Source organism: Babylonia areolata, chromosome 11, assembly GCF_041734735.1.
Source record: "Babylonia areolata isolate BAREFJ2019XMU chromosome 11, ASM4173473v1, whole genome shotgun sequence".
NCBI lineage: Eukaryota > Metazoa > Mollusca > Gastropoda > Neogastropoda > Buccinidae > Babylonia > Babylonia areolata.
In genome coordinates, this window is record NC_134886.1 from 23,174,848 (window position 1) to 23,193,155 (window position 18,308).

The window sequence follows — 18,308 nt, forward strand, 5'->3', positions numbered from 1 at the left end:
TGTTTGTCACTGTGTGTTTGTCACTGGTTATGTGATGACTAGGGTGTGTGTTTGTCACTGGTTATGTGATGACTAGGGTGTGTGTGTTTGTCACTGGTTATGTGATGACTAGGGTGTGTGTGTTTGTCACTGGTTATGTGATGACTAGGGTGTGTGTTTATCACTGGTTATGTGATGACTAGGGTGTGTGTGTTTGTCACTGGTTATGTGATGACTAGGGTGTGTGTGTTTGTCACTGGTTATGTGATGACTACGGTGGGTGTTTATCACTGGTTATGTGGTGACTAGGGTGTGTGTTTGTCACTGGTTATGTGATGACTAGGGTGTGTGTTTATCACTGGTTATGTGATGACTAGGGTGTGTGTGTTTGTCACTGGTTATGTGATGACTAGGGTGTGTGTTGATAACTGGTTATATGGTGACATTGCCAAGTATTTATCACTGGTAATGTGATGACTAGGGTGTGTGTTGATAACTGGTTATTGACATGGATATGTGTTCATCACTTGTTACGGGATTACTAGAGAGGGTGTGTTTGTCACCGGTTATGTGGTGACTTGGTTGTGTGTTTATCATCAGTGATGTGATGACTAGAGCGCGTGTTGATACGTGGTTATGTGGTGAAATGGGTGTGTGTATTCATCACAGGTTATGTGACTTGGTTGTGTGTTTATCATCAGTAATGTAATGACTAGAGTGCGTGTTGATACCTGGTTATGTGATTACTTGGATGTGATGACTTGGGTGTGTGTTCATTGCTGGCAGTGTAATGACTGGGTTATGTGTTCATAACAGGTAACGTAATGATGAGGCTATTTGTTCATAACAAGTAATGTAATGGCGAGGTTATGTGTTCATAACAGGTGATGTAAGGACTGTTACGTGTTCATAACAGGTAATGTAATGACTAGATTATTTGTTCATTATAGGTAATATAATGACTAGGGTGTTTGTTCATAACAAGTAATATAATGACGAGGTTATGTGTTCATAACAGGTAATGTAATGATGAGGTTATGTGTTTATACCAGGTAATGTAGTGACTAGGTTATGTGTTCATAACAGGTAATATAATGAATTGGTTATGTGTTCATAACAGGTAATGTAATGATGAGGTTATGTGTTCATAAAAGGTAATGTAATGAGGTTATGTGTTCATAACAGGTAATGTAATGACGAGGTGTTCATAACAGGTAATGTTATGGTGAGATTATGTGTTCCTAACAGGTAATGTTATGACGAGGTTATGTGTTCCTAACAGGTAATGTAATGTCGAGGTTATGTGTTAATAACAGGTAATGTAATGACAAGGTTATGTGTTCATAATAGGTAATGTTATGGTGAGATTATGTGTTCCTAACAGGTAATGGAGGGACTAGGTTATGTGTTCATAACTGGTAATTAGGGTGAGTGTTCATCACCGACTGCATGATGACTAGGGTTTGTGTCGATAACTGGTTATGTGATGAATTTGGTGTGTGTTTATCACTAATTATATGATGACTAGGCTTTGTGTTGATAACTGGTCATGTGGTGAAATGGGTGTGTGTTCATCACTGGTTATGTGATGACTTGGGTGTGAGTTCATAACTAAAGATTGCAAGAATATGTGTTCATAACAGACCTGCCTACAAGTATGGTTTTTTGCTTATTTTATACACTATTTTTTTAATTCCAATATGACAATGCACAAGATTCAGGACTAATTGCTAAAGCAATATCAAGACTGAAGACTAATTCTGAAGCAACGTCAAGACTCAAGGCTATTTTCTAAAGCAACAACAAGACTTACGACTAATTTCTAAAGCAGTATCAAGACGTTTGACTAAATTTTTTTTTAAAGCAACAAGACATAAGACAATACCTATGTTTTGACGATGTCATTTTACACATAATATCTTTACATGTGATATTACACATAGTAACTGTTCGGTATTCTCCCTCACCATTATCATAAAGTTATTTTCAATATATATAATGTATGGATACATACATCTTGGTGACTGTGCTGCCTAATTCCCTTGCAGTTTCCCCAGTGTAAAGTCACGCTGCCCACAAGGCACAAACCTCGGATAGCAAAGTATCTCTTGCCATAGATGTCTGGCAGTGTGAACTTTCTGTTGAATGGGTTTACGGTGTACCTTATTATGATTCTTAATTTTGTTGAAAGTGCCTCCTGATCTCTTTGAGCTTTCATTTGTAAGGTACTGGTTGCTGTAAATGTTGGTTCATTGTTCATGGTTTTCAGCCTCTTGTTGTTTTTTTTTCTCACTGGAATACTGGAATGTTTTGATAAATCTTTTGTCTTCCTACAGCTGTTGTTCAATTTTAGTTGTTTGTTGTTTTTTTTGTCTGTTGAATATCAAGGCGTTTTTCACTTATACACAAAAATGTCTTTGAATGCACCAATGACATGTGCAAATGCTCAAGCAATCTGTTTCACAATTAATGAAATATTGGGCAAAGTGCATTCCTGTTTATACCATGATCAATACAGGTATTTAAAAGCAAAATTTAGGAAAAGAAGTAGCAATATTTGTAGCTGATTTTGTGTACATCTGCAGAAGTGTTCTGAAGTGTGCTTTCTTACATTCAGTAGTTTGCCATGTTTAGTTCATTAATTTTGTTAATGATGGCCAGACATGGTATGTATGGATATAGTTTGTAATAAATCCTGGCCCTGGTGTCTATATTTTCCATTTGAAAAAAAGAAGATGTGTTGAAAATCATTCCTGAAGACACCAGGGCCTGGATTTATTTCTGACACTATTATTGCTTACTTGCCTCATCCTGTCAGCCCTCATCCTGTCAGCCCTCACACCCTGCCTTATCCTGTCAGCCCTCATCCTGTCAGCCCTCACACCCTGCCTCATCCTGTCAGCCCTCACACCCTGCCTCATCCTGTCAGCCCTCATCCTGTCAGCCCTCACACCCTGCCTCATCCTGTCAGCCCTCATCCTGTCAGCCCTCATACCCTGCCTCATCCTGTCAGCCCTCATCCTGTCAGCCCTCACACCCTGCCTCATCCTGTCAGCCCTCACACCCTGCCTCATCCTGTCAACTCTCATCCTGTCAACCCTTACACCCTGCCTCATCCTGTCAACCCTCACACCCTGCCTCATCCTGTCAGCCCTCACACCCTGCCTCATCCTGTCAACCCTCACACCCTGCCTCATCCTGTCAACCCTCATCCGGTCAACCCTCACACCCTGCCTCATCCTGTCAGCCCTCATCCTGTCAGCCCTCACACCCTGCCTCATCCTGTCAACCCTCATCCTGTCAACCCTCACATCCTGCCTCATCCTGTCAGCCCTCACACCCTGCCTCATCCTGTCAACTCTCATCCTGTCAACCCTCACACCCTGCCTCATCCTGTCAACCCTCACACCCTGCCTCATCCTGTCAACCCTCATCCTGTCAGCCCTCATACCCTGCCTCATCCTGTCAGCCCTCATCCTGTCAGCCCTCATACCCTGCCTCATCCTGTCAGCCCTCACACCCTGCCTCATCCTGTCAGCACTCATCCTGTCAGCCCTCACACCCTGCCTCATCCTGTCAGCCCTCACACCCTGCCTCAGGATACCCTGCCTCATCCTGTCAGCCATCATCCTGTCAGCCCTCACACCCTGCCTCATCCTGTCAGCCCTCACACCCTGCCTCATCCTGTCAGCCCTCAGGTGTGTGTGTGTGTGTGGGTTGTCTGTTGCGCAGGTATTTGTTTCTTGTTAGTTTTTTCTCTGTCTTTTAGCACAACTTAGGTGTGGATATGTTTGTGTACCCTGCACAATTCAAGTTCGTTTGTTATTTCATGCTTGAATTGAGTGGGAATGTTTCTCTTCACCTGGCAGCCAGGAGCAAGTAGCAAACACAATGAGCATTTCACAGTGCAAAACAGCTGTCATTTGTTGTGCCACCATTACTGTGATGAGCATTTCACTGTGCAAAACACCTGTCATTTGTTGTGCCACCATTGCTGTGATGAGCATTTCACAGTGCAAAACAGCTGTCATTTGTTGTGCCACCATTGCTGTGATGAGCATTTCACAGTGCAAAACACCTGTCATGTGTTGTGCCACCATTACTGTGATGAGCATTTCACAGTGTGAAACAGCTGTCATTTGTTGTGCCACCATTGCTGTGATGAGCATTTCACAGTGCAAAACAGCTGTCATGTGTTGTGTCACCATTGCTGTGATGAGCATTTCAGTGCGAAACAGCTGTCATTTGTTGTGCCACCATTGCTGTGACGAGCATTTCAGTGCGAAACAGCTGTCATTTGTTGTGCCACCATTGCTGTGATGAGCATTTCACAGTGCAAAACAGCTGTCATTTGTTGTGCCACCATTGCTGTGATGAGCATTTCACAGTGCGAAACAGCTGTCATTTGTTGTGCCACCATTACTGTGATGAGCATTTCACAGTGCAAAACAGCTGTCATTTGTTGTGCCACTGTTGCTTGCATGGGAGGATCAAATGGCTGTCATACTACACTCAGAGTAATGTGTGTGTGTATGTGTGTGTCTGTGTCTGTATCTGTGTCTGTGTCTGTGTATGTGTTAAGGGGCCAGGGGGTGTCAACCATTCAAGAGGGCAACTTGGGATTATGGTCATTCTTTCTAAGGGAGATAACAATTTGTTATGCCCAGCACGATTCAAATTTCATCATTTATGGACTCTTCATTTGTCTCGGCAGTGTTAGTGAATCACTGGCTGCCATGGTGCATGACGGACAGACATCACTGCAGATTAGTGGTGTTCCTAATGTTAGCAACTTTTCCATTGCGTTCATCTTCCCTGAAAACCCACTTGTTTAAACTAATGTAGAACACCCCTGCACCGCTCTAGTGTTCCTGTTGTGTGCTTCAATTTTTGTGTGGCTCCTAAGTTTGTTCTTTTTTTTTCCTTTTTCAATGAGTTATTGTAATCTGCATGATGAATGAAGAGGAAGGGCTGACAACCTTATCTTATTTGTCTGAAGGAGCTGAATGGTTCTGATGATGTGTCATGAATCGGGTTGTTTTGCAGGTTATTTGTGTGTTTGTTTTCTCAGTCGAGTTTAACACGGATGATATGGCCCTGTGCAGCCAGCAGGACAATAAACAGCAACAGCATATGATAAATGTGATGCCATGGTCATCCTTTACCGTCATTTTCATCACATTCCATTCTCAGCCCCCCAACAAGACAATTGTGTGAGAGATATGTGACAGAAGCTGTATCTGCCTCAATGGCAGCAAAATATATGGAACTAGTTTGATTGCCACAATTACAACAAAATATATGGAATTAGTTTTATTGCCACAATTACAACATGTATAGAATGAAGGAGGCCATTGATGAATTTATCCATTAGAAAATCAGTTATGAGTGTGTCAGCATTTTCTTCTAATTTTTTCGTTCCTGGTAATTGTTTTAGACAACAATGGATATTGTAATGTTCTGTATTGTGCTTTGTATCACTCAACCTTCAATTATGTTTCCTCCTTGGAATATGAGGCTTTTGAATGAACACTCCTGGATGCGAAGTGAACTTCAAGGGGGAGCATGTTTTATTTTTCACAACACCCAGAACTCACTTTCTTTATGTCAGCAATAATCCCTTGGAATACATGGCTGTTTCGTTAACATTTCTGGACTAACAAGTCAGCAATAATCCCTTGGAATACATGGCTGTTTCATTAACATTCCTGGACTAACAAGTCAGCAATAATCCCTTGGAATATATGGCTGTTTCGTTAACATTTCTGGACTAACAAGTCAGCAATAATCCCTTGGAATATATGGCTGTTTCGTTAACATTTCTGGACTAACAAGTCAGCAATAATCACAAGGCTGTTTCATTAACATTCCTGGACTAACAAATCAGCAATAATCACAAGGCTGTTTCGTTAACATTCCTGGATGTGAACTGAACTTCAAGGGGGGAGGATGTTTTATTTTTCAATGTACACATAACTTAATTTCTTCAAATCAGCAGTTATGCCATGCCCAGCTGTGTTCAAATGTACACGAATAAGGTATATTTTAACCAGGTAATATCATACGTGTTTTGTAGACTTCATTGACCAAAATGTGTGCAAGTTCTATCTTAATACTTTGTGTGATATTAGACAGGTGCTAAGCTGGTTTGGGGTTTGTGTGTTGGTGGATGGAAATACTACAATTTTTAATTAAGTAATTTTACAATATACAATGAGCAAAAGGGATTTTTTGTGTATAATACTAACTTGCATATTGATGCAGGTATGAACTGAGATGATACAAATAAAGATGTTACATGAATCAGTGTCCTGTTTGTGTGTGATTGTGCATGTGTGTGTGTGTGTGTGTGTACATGTGTGTGTTTGTGTGTGATGATGCAAATGTTCAGTGTGTATATACATGCACATGTGTGTTCATGTGTGTGTGTGTGTGTGTGTGTGTAGGCAAGTGTGTGTGTGTGTGTGTGTGTGTGTGGAATCCAAGGTCACCCTTAATAGATGAAATGGTGTCCTAGTGGTGACAGGTCTGCCTAGGAAGTGAGGGAATCTGAGTGCACAGGTTCAATCCTCACACATGCCAGTATACCCCCCCCCCCTCCCCCTACCCATCTGCTAGATATTGAGTGGTGGGCTGGATAGCTAGTCATTCAGATGAGACAATAAACCGTCCCATTTGCAGAATATACTTACTACACATGAAAGAACCCACGACAACAAAAGGCTTGTTCCTTGCAATTCATTTGAAAGGGAAGCACACATGTGCAGGCAGAAAAAAAGGGTGGTAGACATTGCACTACAGTGACATGCTCTCCGGAGGGCAGCCTGAATTCCAAACAGACTAAGAGTAATACAATACAATACAATACAATACAATACAATACAAAATAAGGCATAAAAGGCCATAACATTTTTTTCATGAGTTCTGCATACCCATCTTCAAAGAGACAACAGTTATAATTGTGGCTGATGCTGGATACTGGGATACCCATCTTCAAAGAGACAACAGACAGTTCTTAAACCATCTGACTGTGGCTGATGCTGGATACTGGGATACCCATCTTCAAAGAGACAACAGACAGTTATAATTGTGGCTGATGCTGGATACTGGGATACCCATCTTCAAAGAGACAACAGACAGTTTTTAAACCATCTGACTGTGGCTGATGCTGGATACTTGCATAATTACCTTACTTATAAAATTATATGAGACGTTACATGTCAGCATGTACTGTATACTCATTAGCAAACAATGCTTTTGCATCGTCTTAAACTGCATGTGAAGAGGAGAAATCAAAGGATTATGTCGTTATGGAAAAAAAAAGAAAAGAAAAAAAGATCTGGTCGGAAATTACTGCCCTTTGCCTAACAGAGGGAACATGATCCACTTTCACTCCCCTAACTGCCAATATTCGATAACTGACTGAGTGATATCCATCACTCTCCACACCACCCTCCTGTCTCTGTCTAATTCTTCATCATGATCAAAGTGTTATCCATTCAGTGTTAAGGATAAAGTCCTATCATGCACGGGATTGAATAATTAGTGACCTCAACGTACAAACAAACACACACACATACACACATGTGCGCGCACGCGCATGCACCAGATAAATACATTGACATCTCTCTACATTCCTCCCTCTCTGTTGGTACACACACACACACACACACACACATACGTGCGCACACACGCGTGCACCAGATAAATACATAGACATCTCTCTCCATTCCTCCCTCTCTGTTGGTACGTACACACACACACACACCACACCAAATAGATACATATATATCTCTCTCCATTCCTTCAGTACACACAAACCCACGGCTTTAGTATAATGATTAAGCAGTAAAAACTCGGAAAATGAAAAAAAAACTGAAATAAGGAAATACGCCAAAATTTCCTCATTTTTTTTTACTGGATATACCAGGACATTATGAGTATTTAAGTTTGGTTGGGTGGCATTGTAAAGAAAAAATGTTGGCGAAAGTGATGTTTGAGTATGAGCGACCTCTGCACGTATCACCCCCACACAGTTTCCTGCTCTCCCTTCTTATGTTCTCCCCTGTTCTTCTCTCCCCTTATGATGTCCAACCCTCTACAACACCCTCCCGCTTCCTACTGTCCCCCTCTTACATGTTCCTACTCCCGTTACCCTCTGTCTGGCTACCCCTCCACTGCTCGACATCCAACCCCCTGCAGTAACCCTCTATTTGACCTGCTCATCTGCAGACGCTTTTCAAAAAAAGAAAGACCAATTATTTTCCTCCAAAGTACGCTTGACAGATACAGGACTTTAAAATAATTATTTCCTCTTGATGGAATCGTTTTATTGATTTTGTGTGTGTGTTCTCCCCTTATTTGTCCACTGACGTTTTACTGTATATACATGAGGCCCAGCAAACTAGATCAAGATAAACAATCGTACTTCGCAGGTCCAGGCTTGAGGAGTGGGTTATAGCCCTTGACAATCGATTGTCACTGTAATCGTGGAGTGTTTCCTGTCAATGAAAGAACATTTTGCAGGATCGAGCATTTAAACGGCAGTGTGAGCCGGATACTCTGGTCTGTCAGACACCTGTGCATTTGGTGTGACACCCGGCTGTTCTCTCCGACGGTAATTTTGACCATTCATTCGTAAGGTGTATGCCTTTTTTTGTTTGTTTTGTGTGAAAATGAATGTTTTCATGCAGTTTCGCCAGGACCGCTGAGGGAGTTGTCTGACGAATTAGAATTATGTCCCTTGCAAAAGCATTCAAAATAAATGTCATTGATATTGCTATGCTCCAACTGACCCCCCTGTTCCCAGTTCAGGCTCAACTAGTCAGATACAGAGCCGTATTGTAAATCTAAGTTGTGATCTGTGCATTTGTCTATTCCTGTTGCATTGTACTAGACTGATGATTACATTTGGCCTTTTATTTCATTTTTCCCCCATTCGTATTATCCCTCCTTTTGTTTCTTCTTTTTATATTATCTTCGCTCTTCCTCTGTGGCCGTTACCCTGTTATTGTCATGTTTCCATGTTTCTCTATGACTCAAAAGAGTTAATGGGAATAAACAAACTCTATGAAACTCTCCAACTCAAAAACACTGTAGACTCTAGAAGGTCTAACCTCTCTCTTGCTTTTAGTATTTTTAATATGATATGAAAGTTTGCAGTAATAGATGTTTTTGATGGCCCATCATAGTAAATGAGGAACGGTGTGTACGTATTGGGTGGTTAACTGGATAATGCCTGTCCAAAGATGAATCACTGCAGTACCTGCACACAGGATCGTTACATACAGACCGATTACAGATATCTCCATGTGAGCCGGACTCATGTCATTTTAAATCTATGATGAGCCCATTAGGCAAGAAACAGTCATCGACCTTGTATTCGCCTCCAGCCCATCCCTCGCCAAATTTTCTAAGACCATCCCAGGACTACCAGATCATGAAGCAGTAGTGGCAGACCTAGACACTCAACCCCACAGGGTGAAGGAGAAACCTAGGAAACACTACCTCTAGGCTCTACTCCAAGTCCAAGTGGGATGACTTGAATGCTCACCTGCGTCAGTTGGAGACAGCTGAAGTCCTTGCAGGAATAAGGGTATGCCGAGTGGTCAAAGTGTTGGACTCTAAATCTGAGGGTCCTTTGAATCTCAATAATGAAGCCAGATGGGTAAAATATTAGTAAATAGTGGATATTTTTCCGCTCTCCCAGGTCAACATATATATTAGTAGACCTGCTAGTGCCTGAAACCCTTTTTCTTAGGTCTGCTGAAAAGCTCCTCCAAGTCCCCAAAACCTCTTCAAAGACATTTGGCCAAAGGGCCTTTCAGTATCAAGCATCTTCTGTCTGGAATTCTCTTCCTCTGGATCTCCATCATGTACCAACGCTGTCCCTCTTTCAAAACAAACTGGAAAACACATCTATTCAAACAGGCCTTTGGGTGTGATGAAGCATTGCTAATTGTCTGCAGTCTTCCTCCTCCTAGTCCTACCTACCCCCACTTTGCCCTCTACAGCCATACAGGTCATCATGTAGTGTGTGTGTGTCTGTGGGTGGATGTTTGTGTGTGCTCAGGCATGTGTGTGTGTGTGCGCATGCGAGCTGTGTGTGTGAGTGAGTAGGGTATAACATTTTTGTCGTCTGTATGTGTGTTTACTTGTGTTTGTAAAGTGCATTAAGCCCTATAAGAGAATAGGCAATGTATTTATATATTCATATTATTTGTTGTAGTAGTTGTTATATTGTCATTATTGTTATTATTATCATTGTACAGGACAGCAGAAGGCAACAAGAGAACTTTGTGAAGAGAACCAATGGACCCACACCACCTGCACAAGGTGGGGGAGCAGATCTAGTTGCCAGCCTCCAGGATGACATCACCACTGCTGCATGAGATTTTCCAGCCCAGAGTTCTGCTGGTTATTGGCACCCACTGGACTGTGGCTATTTCTCTGGTCTTTGTCAACAAGCAGCTGGTCTCTGCACAGCAAGGGGGTGAGAGACATTTTGGTGTGTGTGTGGTGTGTGTGTGGTGAGTCACAATGTGTGTGTGAGTGTATATATATGTATATATATATGTATATATATATATATATATATATATATATATATATATATATATATATATATATATATGCACACACATGATGTGTGTGTGGTGAATCAAAATATGTATGTAATTGTATGTGCAGGCACATGAAGTGTGTTTGTGTATGTGGTGGTGGTGAGTTGCAATGTGTATGTGCACGCACATGGTGTGTGTGTGTGTGTGTGCACATGATGTTTATGTGTGTGTGTGTGTGCAAACCTATGATTGTGTAAGTGTGTTTGTATATACACACATGATTGTGTGTGTGTATACATGCACATGATTTTGTATACATGATATGTGTGTGATTGTGACGCATGTGTGTATGTGTGTCTTTGTGTATGTTCGCATTCTATTTGTTCATAATTGTGCATGTATTGTAATGTGAGTGAGAGATCAAGAGAAAAACGGGTGGGACTGCAGATCAATATTATTGTTGTGAGTGGAAAGTGACAGATTGGGAGGAGAGATTTTTTGTTTTTATGTAGGAAGGACAGAGCTTGTGTGGAGAAGACTATTGGATTTTATATATATATATATATATATATATATATATATATATATATATATATACTTATAGTGTACTTATGTGTTCATATGTTAATGTATGCGTGCATGAGTGTGTGTTTATCAGGTGAGCAGGTCTGTGTGAGTAAGCAGTGCACAAGAATACATGTGATTTGTCCTAATGTGAAATTAGTTGTTGTTTTTACTGAAACGTTTTCCTGTTTTCTCCATCAGTCTAAGTTTCAATTCATGTTTTGTTTTTTACTCACACGGTTTCCTGCCTTTTCTATGTTTCAGGCCCAGATCTGACAGTGTTTATAGCATGGTCACAGTGTTTGTTTTCTATCTTGGCAATAGTCATTGCAGCATCGGTCAAATGGTGCCTCAGTCCCAAAACGACATGGCTCAACATTTCCCTGGCTACATTTTTTCAGAGTGATGTCATGGCCATGACCTTCACCTTCATTGCAGTCATCGTCATGAACAATCTGCTCCTCAAGCATATAGGTGTTGCCTTTTATCAAGTGGCGAGGTCTTCCACTCTGATCTTCACTGTAGTCTTTTCACGTTTTTTCTTGGGGGTTCGTGTAACCTTGCCCGTAATGGCTTCCTGCTTTCTGATCATGCTAGGGTTTGTGATCAGTGTGGATCAGGAAATGGTCATCAGTAGTCTGTCTCTGAAGAGCATATCCTATGGTGTGCTGGCCAGCATGTCTGCAGCATTGGGCGGAATTTTCACCAAGCGGGCGGTGAAGTTTGTGCAGGGAAACACCGTGGGGGTCACCCTAACCAACAATGCTAACGCCGTTCTCTTCCTCCTCCCTCTCCTGCTGAGCACCGGCCAGCTGCGGATGTCGGTGAGCTCCGACTTTTTGGACACGAGGACCTGCCTGAAACTGTGTGCCACAGGAGTGCTGAGCCTGCTGACAGGCTGGGCCAGCATCAAGGTGATCAGCCTGACCTCCCCCTTGACACTCCACATGAGCATCAACGCCAAGTCCCTGCTGCAGACTCTGATTGCTGTCATGATGGAAGGGGAGCCCAAGACAGTCACCTGGTGGATAGGCAACTGTCTGGTCATTCTAGGGATCATGAACTACGGACTGTCAAAAGACCCTGTGTCAGACAGCCAGCACAGCAAAGTCATCTACATTTCCTCCGACAACATGGCATCAAAAAGAGAAGTGAATACAAAGGACAATGACTTGTTGACTGCCTAGGCCAAAGTATGTTGGGAGATATCAGTTGCTGACTTGTAAACTGTGCAGAAAATGTTGTTGTTGTTTTCAAATCAGCAAGCAATGTGTGTCAGTGAAGTGCGTCTGTGTAGGTGTGAGAAGAGTGCGAAAGATCAATTCCAGAACTGGTGCTTCATTCATTCCAGAAGAATAATTATTATTTGGAATGCATGTTCTATTTATATGGCAAGTCAAAGTATGTTGTCCCTTGCTATGCACCTGACTATCCGTCAAACTGCAGAATTTGAAAAACATATTTGCTGACCTGCTAGTAACTTTATCCCCATTGTGCATAAGAACATTAAATATGCATATTAGACTTTAAAGATCCAGTTATCCATGTCAGTGTTTGGTAGGGTTTGGAAATATGAACATACCCAGCCTGCATCCCCTTGAAGATGGATTACATCTGCCTGAATGGCCAGGCAAAAATAGTCTTACACATAAAAGCCCACTGGTAGATCAACAGAACTGAATGAATATCTCCAGTATGAGTAGCAGCCTGCAATCAGAAAAAAAATTAAAAAATAAAAACAAAAATCAGAGATTAGAGATGTGAAAGTTTGTGCCTTCTGAAGCAAACAGCAAATGATTTACCCAGAAACTGAAGTAACCTTCTGGAGCTAACAGCAAGTGATTAACCCTGAAACTGAAATAACCTGGAGCTAACAGCAACTGATTTACCCTGAAACTGAAATAACTTTCTGGAGCTAACAGTAACAGCAACTGATGTACCCTGAAAACAACAGCTGTGGCTGGTCCTCACTTTGGACATTTATCGGTGCTTTGAGTTTATCATTTGGACATTTATCAGTGCTTTGCGTTTATCATTTGGATATATATATATATATATATATATATATATATTTGTCAGTGCTCTGACTTACTTTTTACAACAGGATAAGAACTATAGTTACATATGTTGCGTCATTATCTCCAGTATGGTAATTGAGAAAAACATTGAATAGGTAATGATGGCCTTGAGCTAATATGTGTCTGCCTAGGAAGTGAGAGAAAATGTGCGCATGGGATGGAGTCCCACAACTTCCCACCAGTATTTTCTTCCCCTCCACTACGCCTTGAGTGGTGATCGAGATGCTTGTCATTCAGATCAGGCAATGATGGGCGCAATAGCCGAGTGGTTAAAGCGTTGGACTTTCAGTCTGAGGTCCCAGGTTCAAATCTCGGTAACAGCGCCTGATAGGTAAAGGGTGGAGATTTTTCCAGTCTCCCAGGTCAACATATATGCAGACCTGCTATGCCTAAACCCTCTTCGTGTGTATATGCAAGCAGAGGATCGAATACGCATGTTAAAGATCCTGTAATCCATGTCAGCGTTCAGTGGGTTATGGAAACAAGAACATACCCAGCATGCACACCCCTGAAAACAGAGTATGGCTGCCTACATGCCGGGGAAAAGACGGTCATACATGTAAAAGCCCACTCGTGTACATACAAGTGAACGTGGGAGTTGCAGCCCACCAACGAAGAAGAAGAGATGAGGCAATAAATCAAGGTCTCTTGTGCAACATGCACTAATCACATGAGAAAGAACTCACGGCAGCAAAAGGATTGTCCATGGCAAAATTCTGCAGAAATATCATTCTTCTAATATGCTTGTGTATGTGTGTGCATGATTAAAGCCTGACTGAATGACACAGGAAACAAATGATAAGCGCCTAAAGGCAGCTGTCAGTTGGCTCTACCTAGGTATGCAGCCTGTTATGCAAATAACTCTGTATGAAGTGCTTAAGAGTCTGGTCTTTGACTAAATATAAGTGCTATTTAAGTTATAACAATAATAATCATTGTCTTTGACCAAATATAAGTGCTATATATAAGTTATATAAGTGTTATATAGGTTATAACAATAATAATCATAATTATGACAAAGTATTGCCTTGCTGTGTCATTCCTCCCCCCCCCCCCCACCCCCCCTTTTTTTATATAGATTCTTTTGCAGTGCTTGATCCATTTATTACTTTTAAGGATATATATATCTATATATATCTATATATGTATGTATATATGTGTTCATATATTTCTTACCTGTTAAATTTGTCTCGCTTTGAGTAACGTATTCCAATATCTATCGATCCTATCTATCCCATAGTTTTGCAAACCATGGAAGCAGCACACATTTAAAAACCAGCCTCCTCCATCCTTCAGTTGTCTGCCCTTACTGTCTCAGTCAGGGTCAGAGTTGTCCTCTCTTCCCATCTCTTCCTGTGCCTGCCTCTTCTCCTTGCTCCCTGCACTGTTCCCTGCAGGAAGGTCTTGGCCAGTCCTGATGAACATGAGACCGTGGCCATACCACTTCAATTTCCTTTTCTTTCAGTTGATCATCATGTGGCCCAATTGCTTGCTTCACTCTCCCTTGCACTTCGTCATTTGTGATGTGGTCCGTGTCACCTCATCTCTGTGGCTTGTATCGTATTCTGTAGTTCAGCTGTCAAGGGTCCATGTTTCGCAGCCATATATAGAAAAATGGAAATAACAAGGGAGTGCATCAGTCTGATCTTTGAACTAGGCGTGATGTTGCTGTCAGTTCAGATGGGCCTGTTTCGTCAGCACTGTTATTGCCTGAGCTATCCTGGAGAGTATTTCTGCTTTGGATCCTTCATTCAAAAGGACTGCTCTGAGATACCTAAAGCTTCTAATGGCTTCCAGTTTCTCACCATTGACTCTGATATCGGTGCTGATGCTGTCAGAGTTGTTGGTCATCAGTTTGGTCTTCTTTGCACTGATTTCATTGCCATAAGCAGCAGATGTTTTGTTAAGGCATTCCACCAAGTTCACAAGCTCTTCATTCCCTGCTAATCCACCAGTGTCATCGGCAAAACGCAGGTTGGTGATTGTTCTGCCACCAGTGCTGACTGTTCCTTCATGGTGTTCAGGTGTGTTAGTTATGATCCTTTCTGCTGAAGTGAGCGGGGTATAGTAAGCCATCTTGTCCAGCTCCAGCAATCATTCTGAACCAGTCTCCAATGCTCAGAACCAGTCTCCAGTGCTCTGAACCAGTCTCCAATGCTGCCATTGAAGTAGACTGCACTGCTGGCCTTTTCATTCAGATGCTGTATCACCATGATATGGCTGGTGTTGATGTTGTACAGCTTCAAATTTGCCCACAAGGTTGTGTCCCATGCCCATTCCAGTATACTCATAATTTAATAGATCATCTTTTATCTTGCTGAATGATTGAAATGCAATACTTTTTTCTTTTTCTTTTTACATTCTAATGATTCTAATTATTGATTTTTTTAAAGAAAATATATCGGACAGAATTAATTCTGTACAATTTCAGTAGAGATTTTATTTCTTTAGCTTGTTTTACTGTTTTCTTTTTGCTAATGTGTGTGTGTGTGTGTGTGTGTGTGTGTGTGGGGGGGGTGATGTTGTTGTTTTTTTTTACATGATTTTGCCACATATTTAGAAACATTAATTTAAACATGCTTTCTGTACATTCATCTATTGAGCCTTGAAAGCTTTGCAAATGATGTTTCATGTATTGTTTTGTCATGTCTAATGTATTATTTGTTTTAAGTTTGATTTGATTCACTTGAGAAGGTACTGTTGACAATTTATGTGCATTCTGAAAAGTTCACATATGGGGTCAGTTTTTAAAGCTCATAAGACTCGTTAGCCAGGTAGCAGACATTCCAGTCAATTTTTTTTTCTGATTTTTTGTTTGTTTGTTGTTGTTTTCTTGCGTTTTTTTCCGTCACTCTGATACTCCACAATTAGTACAAATTAATGCAGACAAACTTTTGATTTGGTTTTGACTTAATAACTTAAGGAAGCTTGCATTCATAAACAGAACTGATGAACAACTAATACTTACACACACACACACCACTAACATATACGGAATGTTAAAGGCTTAATATTTGAATAGGATGAGTAAATGTAGGTCAGGTATTAATGTTCTGATAAGGGACATGAAAAATCATGTAAGTTACCGTGTAGCATCTAAGTTGCCCTTTTAATACAAACCTGAATCTGAATCTGTACATTTCTTTATGCCGTGCATACCTGTCACTAAACTTCAATTTGGATCAATACTCAGAATTATATTTCAAATATAGTTGAGCTATGATCTAATCTTCCATTCAGTAATTCACTCTGTGTGTGTGTGTGTGTGTGTGTGCATGTTCTGATTTAAAAGCTATTTATTAAAAGTTCCATTAAATCATTTACTCTGTGTATGTGCATGTGTTACATTTTGCTTTAAAAATATTAAAAATGATTTATTGCAAGTACTGATTTGAATGCATTATGAAATTTGAAAATTTTCTTTCAAGTGCCATTAGATTTGGATGTGAAGAACTGTTAATGATGAACTGTTTTTTAATGTTACCTTGATACCTATCCGAAGTACACTTTTGTAACAGTTCAGATTTGGAGTCACTGCTATACTGCATGTTTGTTGGATGGATCTGATTGATATGCCATGCATTCATACCTTATCTTCATAAATTTTTTCTTCAAAAAAAAATGGATTAAATTTGCCAAAGGCAAGTCCAATAGGAAACTTACCCATGACAGTATAATTTGTTGCCAAATTTCTGTGGAAAACATTACTTTTTCTACAAACAAAAAGCGTTTTTGCTGAGGTTAGGTGTTCTTGAATCCCTGTGGGGATGCCAGGAGCTCTTTCAGTACACATTCAGTGACATTGTATTGCATTGCGATTGCATTGTATTGTATTGTATTACTCTTTTTGTCACAACAGATTTCCCTGTGTGAAATTCAGGCTGCTCTCCCCAGGGCAAGCACATTGCTACACTGAGAGCGCCACCCCCTTTTTTTTTATGCAGTTTTGTTTGTTTTCCGACAGAAAAAGATTTCTGTTCAGAATTTTGCCAGGGATAACCCTTTCGTTGCCATGGGCTCTTTTACAAGTGCTGAGTGCATGCTGCACACAGGACCTCAGTTTATCATCTCATCCATACGACTAGCATCCAGACCACCACTCAAGGTCTAGTGGAGGGGGAGAAAATACTGGCGACTGTGGGATTTGAACCAGTGCACTCAGATTCTCTCACTTCCTGGGTGGACATGTTACCACTCGGACAACATTCCCACCCTCTGGAAATTCTGTGCAAGAAATTCCTCTTTTCTATGGCTGTCTGTGTTTCTAGCTGTTGGTGGACTGGTTTGTTCACATACGGTACCCTTTGATGAGGGGTCTTGATCTGTACAGGAATACACCGGCCTGAATCTTTCCCTTTGGTCTTTTTCTTTTCTTTCTGTCGTCTTTTTTTTTCTTTTCTTTTTTTAATTTTCAGCCTTGCTGGTCCATTCTTTTTTCTTCTTCTGTTCTTTTTTTCTAGAAAGTCTTGAACATTTATTGCCTTTACTGGACACGGTAATCAGGCAGTCATACTATGTTGTCTTCATTTTTGCTCCTGGCATGTGTGAGGTGCCAGTTGGCAACTTTTGGTTTTGTAGACCTGTTGATATCAAAGTATCTCTCCCTCTCCCTTTCTGTCTCCACCCCACCCCCTCCCTCCCTCTCTCTTTCTCTCTCTCACTCTTTCTATCTCACTCTCTCTATATGTGTGTGTGTAAATATTTTTATGTTCAGGTTTTTGTTATATTTTGTTTTTATCCTCTGGTGAAAAATTTACAAAATGTTCAAGGTCAGAGGTGTGTCCTAGGTTTATATGCATAAATATGAGCATACTTGTGTCCTTGTGTCTTTTTCTTTTTCAGTTTGTTTGTTTGTTTGTTTTGTTTTTGTTCAAGTTCTATGTGTACAATATTTGTTTGTGTGATGTGTGTGTGTGTGTGTGTGTTCCTTCCGCTAATGCACACTTGATTTTGTCTTTTAGTATTGTCAGATCAAGTATGTATGTGTGCATATGTGTACAATATCTGTTTGTGGTGTGTGTGTGTGTGTGTGTGTGTGTGTGTGTGTGTGTGTGTGTGTTCCTTCTGCAGATGCACACTTGATTTTGTCTTTTAGTATTGTCAGATTTTGTATGAATTTGTATAA

The 18,308-nt window shown here is 40.8% G+C and overlaps 1 protein-coding gene across 2 annotated transcripts; it reads left to right on the forward strand.

Moving 5' to 3' along the window:
• The first annotated feature begins 8,475 nt into the window (after positions 1-8,475).
• On the forward strand, positions 8,476-15,658 carry LOC143287606 (GDP-fucose transporter 1-like). Of its 2 annotated transcripts, none has more exons than XM_076595721.1 (3): positions 8,476-8,596; positions 10,251-10,471; positions 11,370-15,658. In XM_076595721.1, the coding sequence occupies exons 2-3, from the start codon at positions 10,348-10,350 to the stop codon at positions 12,290-12,292; spliced, it is 1,047 nt and encodes a 348-aa protein (XP_076451836.1). In that variant the 5' UTR covers positions 8,476-8,596; positions 10,251-10,347; the 3' UTR covers positions 12,293-15,658. The 2 variants fall into 2 exon arrangements, with proteins under 2 accessions (XP_076451836.1, XP_076451837.1); XM_076595722.1 differs by having other exon boundaries at positions 8,503-8,621.
• Positions 15,659-18,308: the final 2,650 nt, after the last annotated feature.